The sequence below is a fragment of the Rutidosis leptorrhynchoides genome, chromosome 1 (assembly GCF_046630445.1).
Source record: "Rutidosis leptorrhynchoides isolate AG116_Rl617_1_P2 chromosome 1, CSIRO_AGI_Rlap_v1, whole genome shotgun sequence".
Lineage (NCBI taxonomy): Eukaryota > Viridiplantae > Streptophyta > Magnoliopsida > Asterales > Asteraceae > Rutidosis > Rutidosis leptorrhynchoides.
In genome coordinates, this window is record NC_092333.1 from 655,893,739 (window position 1) to 655,898,473 (window position 4,735).

At 32.4% G+C, this 4,735-nt stretch overlaps 1 protein-coding gene across 1 annotated transcript; it reads right to left on the reverse strand.

Moving 5' to 3' along the window:
* Positions 1-1,924: 1,924 nt before the first annotated feature.
* Positions 1,925-3,979, reverse strand: LOC139850084 (uncharacterized). Its single transcript, XM_071839679.1, has 4 exons — positions 3,947-3,979; positions 3,723-3,870; positions 3,519-3,578; positions 1,925-3,426 (listed from the first exon to the last, which is right to left on the reverse strand). Exons 1-4 carry the CDS (start codon positions 3,977-3,979, stop codon positions 1,925-1,927), a joined length of 1,743 nt encoding a protein of 580 aa, XP_071695780.1.
* Between the last annotated feature and the right edge of the window lie 756 nt (positions 3,980-4,735).

The window sequence follows — 4,735 nt, forward strand, 5'->3', positions numbered from 1 at the left end:
CGGAGAGGTTCAACCGGATGACTTTGTTGATTCGGTTGATCAAGTTTTTAACATGGAATATGTTCCCAATCCTTGTGTGGTTGAGGACACCGTACCCATTTACGATACTGACACTGAGAAAGATGACGAGGAAGAATATGAGTGAGGTTGAGGATGGTACTGAAATAAATGAATTCAACATCAACATGTACCATGACGATGTTAAAATTTTCTGTTGTGAAGATGTTCATGTTGTTATGAAAAACGATTTAAAACAAAATCGCGTAGTTCTTGAGGATCGGCTAGATGTTTCAGTCGTTAAAGTTGTAGACTCGAGGACGAGTCTTTTCGAAGAAGGAGAGAATGATGCAGATTTGGATGGATCGCATGGGCCTGGCCCAATTAATGTGACTGATTGTTTGGACTATGTGGGTTTTGCTTCTAAGAAGCATTATATGTTATTGGGCCAATGGAATGTAATGGGCCGATTGTGTAATCTGGAACTGGTCAAGCGAGTGGGTGTGGGAACGAAAGAATCATCAGGAGTTACGTCCATATCTATTAGTTGAATTTACGTAGAAGTCTAAGTTCAAAATAATTAATTGATAAGAACTAATAAATAAATAATAGATAACTACTAGATTAGTAGTTGGAACTCCCGTATTATTTTCACGTGATAGTCGCATATATAGAATTTATCTACCGAGTATTAATTAGTTACGGAGTATTATTTAGTTTACTATTATCTAGTTATCTAGTTAATATGTATATATAGGAGCATATGTTTTAGTTTTAAGTTAGTTTATAGAATATTATTTGTTATTCGTGAAGAATAAGAAACAATCGTGTACGATTGGTTTTTGTTTGGCAATTATATTTTTGGTGTGTAATATTCAATTATATTTTGCTATTTATATTGGTGAGTTATATCCAATACTAATTATCTATCTGGTTTTATTTAGCCATCGATCCCCAATTCCGCATTATTTTCTACATAAAAATTTTAAACTAGTGGACTCCCGTAATCTCACGGATCCTAATGTAAACTCGCAACTGTATGACGGGCAAACAGAATTCCATTGTACATAGCTATTTGTTACGGAGTACTAATTACAAAAGTTTATTGTTAATAGTCTAACAAAACCAAAAAGACAATAATCCACTTCTATAGACTAAATCCCCATAAATTAATCTTCAATAATTAAACTAACTAAAAGCCAGATAACTTGGATACTTTTGTTAATTGATAAAAGTATGTGGAGAAATAAATAGAAAAAAAAAATTTAATAGAAATGAACAAAAAAGTTGTAAAAAATGTGAAAGAAGAATTATAAAAATAAAAAGTGGAAGTGCTTATAATGTTGAATTCAAATTCGGTTTCGATTTTGCTCAATCCGAAAACCATTTTTCAAATTCAATTTTATTTTTCCGATATTGTTTCGTTTCGGTATTTGATTTAAACCGTGTCAAACTAAATATTGTACCCTCATACTAAATATGTATTTGATGAACATAGTAACCCATATACAAGGGCAATTCTAGAATAGTAGTACTAATTTTGTAAAATGAATTTTAAAAAAAAAAAAACCACAAAATATGTGTAGTACCTCATATTTTTTTAAAATTTATACAGTAATTTTATAGGTTAGAATCATTAAAATTCATTATTTTTATGGCCAAGTGTGGGTATACTCCCCTTCCTGCACCTAGTCAAATTCAAGCTTTCATTTCACAAGTCGTTTTCAACTTCTTTTTTTATTTATTATTATTGTAAAAGTAAATGGAGAATGGACTATATATACCGTATTTAACTATTTTTCATTTTTTTTTTTTTTAAGTTATAGATATTTCATTTATATTATCTTTATTTCTTTGTTAAAATATTAATTAAATTGTAACAAATAGACAACTCTACTTAAATATAAAACAATATTACATTAGTTTTTTAATCGGAATCGGAAAGAGCTACAAAAGACGGAGATTTAAAATTGGAACGTCTAAGTTGATGATACCTATCTTGTTGATTTTTATAAAGACGTTCCCATTCTGCGTCATTTTTATAGTAATTCCATTGTGGATGAGTTGGAGGTACCGGATAATCTCCTACCAAATCGACTTTTACAAAGTGATTACCATGTACGCGAGCAATTACACACACAGAATGTGGTTGTACCACGGGTGGACTGGACCAAAGCGGTAAACATGTCGTATCTTGTTCATTGCTCAAGAACAACAAAACCACATTGTACCTTGAAGCAATTAAGAAACCCATTAGCGGCAAAATCATCCAATAATGTGAAGTTGCAGGAGTATTTAGTGGAAGATCAATTATATTATAAATTTGTTTCAATTCAACTTCACCAAAAATATTAACATATGTTGCATGATGCATTCTTATTTCTTCTAGCAACTCACTTCTAATTTGCGACCAACAATTTTCATGGCGACCAAGAGATGAAGCTACTGATCTGAATCCGCAATTCCCGTCACCGCGTACATTGTGTATGTTCGTTACGTAGGGTCGAAACATAACTGGAATTTCATTCAATAACGGATCAGAGAAAATTGACGGGTGTACGTAAGAACTATCTCTGACGGGTTCTTGGTTCCATTCTGGTTTATCGAACCAATCTTGTGCATAAGAACTTTGTTTGGCAGGTTCCGGTCTATCGAACCAGTCTTGTGCGTAAGAACTATGTCTGCCAGGTTCCGGTCTATCGAACCTGTCTTGTGCATAAGAACTATGTATGGTAGGTTCCGATTTATTAAACCTATCTTGTGCGTAAGAACTATGCCTAGCGGGTTCATGATCCAGTAATGCCTTTTGCTTTTGCATCTTCAAACTTGGACGCCCACGCGTATTAGTATGAACAACAGGTTCTTGAATATGAAATAGCATGTCCAAATCAAGGTCAAAATGAAAATTTTCATCGTGCGTTGATATGCAAGAAGGAAAAGAAAGTATTTTCCAGAAACTATCAATCGACTCTAGTGGAATACACATACCTGCATTTAAATAACTTGCAAGTTCGTGCTCACACGGTAGCCCAAAACACGACCTCAACTGACAGCCACAATTCCCACTTGTTACTTCAAGCCTGTTGAGACGACCAAGTTCAACATAGATTTTTTTTATAGCCTCAAGGGAAACCAAATTCCATAATAGTTGGAAACTTGGATGGTCATATTTTTTCCACCGAAAAATTCTGCTTCGCTCAAAGCTTTCTTTGATTATATGAACTTGCGACTTTACGACGTTATCAATAATCGGCACAAATCTATCCAATTTTGATTGCGAGGAACCCAAATATGATTTCACCTTTGCATGCTGACTCTCAACCCTATTAGTGGTTGAATTTTCAAAGTTGAGTGATTTATCAGTCGCCACTGATACGAACATGTGAGCATATTTGTTTAACCATACATCATGAAGGTATGTCAGAACATCTGAAAATTATACACCGTCATGTTTGAAGAAACATTTTCAGGATTCCTTTTCTTCAGTGTCGCAAGTATTTCACTAGGCTTTACATAATTACCTGCCATATCATCAACTAAACGAAGCTCATCATTAGTCAATCGCGTTGCATAAGCATGACCTTCCATATACATTATACGTTCATGATTATGTACCGAATTTTTCATCTTTAATGACCAAAGACCATTTTTTTTTAAAATTCGCTACCATCTCAAATTTACAGTCTATTTTTTTACTTGGTGTACTTTTTTCGGTGTTGATTTACTTTCGTACACTCCGCCACGCTCACACATAAATACAATTTTGACCAAGTAACCATTTTGTGTTTTTGATCTTTTGGTGATTATAACTTGACTATGCAAACGTGCCATCTTTTTCACCCATTCATTTAATTCTTCACGATTATTAAACACCTGAAATTGAGAAGTTACTTAGTTTGAATCTAATAACAAAATACGATTTAAGTTGACATTATATGAAATATTATACCTGATCGGTGGAAAAATCTGAAACACTTGACATATTTTTTCCTTATATGCTTATAAACCAATATAAGGTATGAATGTTATGAAAACTATTCAGCATAAGTGTTCCTTATATAGTTGTCATAATTTCAGATTTTTGCTTTAGTCGCGTCAAATAATTTCAACTTTTGCTTTAGTCGCGTCAAATAATTTCAACTTTTGCTTTAGTCGCGTCAAATATGTGACGACCCGGGAATTTCCGATCAAATTTAAACTTTATATTATTCCGACACGATAAGCAAAGTTTGTTAAATCAAATATCAAGGATTTTAAACTATGTTCATACATTCATTTAACCTCGACCAAATTTCAATGATTCACGAACCATTAAACGAACGTAAAAGATTATATATACGCGTATATATTATAACTTGATAACGTTAACAAAATATTATGTATAAATACTTTACAATATAGTATTTGGTTCCATATGTTTGTCGATGGAATTCCATAGTAATCAATTGATGTAGTTTTCAACTGTACGAAAACACTTTTTCATATAACAGGACTTGTTTATCTAAATTGCCTTAGAATAAACAAACGTAAGTTGAAATATTGGTTGTAATGTGTATTTAAAACGTGTTCATTAAATATATATGTTTTCAAATTAAGTATACGGTAGTAACACCCGCCTAGTGACGCAATTGATATTTAAAAACGATTAGTACTTGCATCTATTTAAATTCTTAAAAAGAAAAACGTTACGCGCTAAACTATTTTCCTAAATGAAATAAAAATAAACTTTAAAAAATAA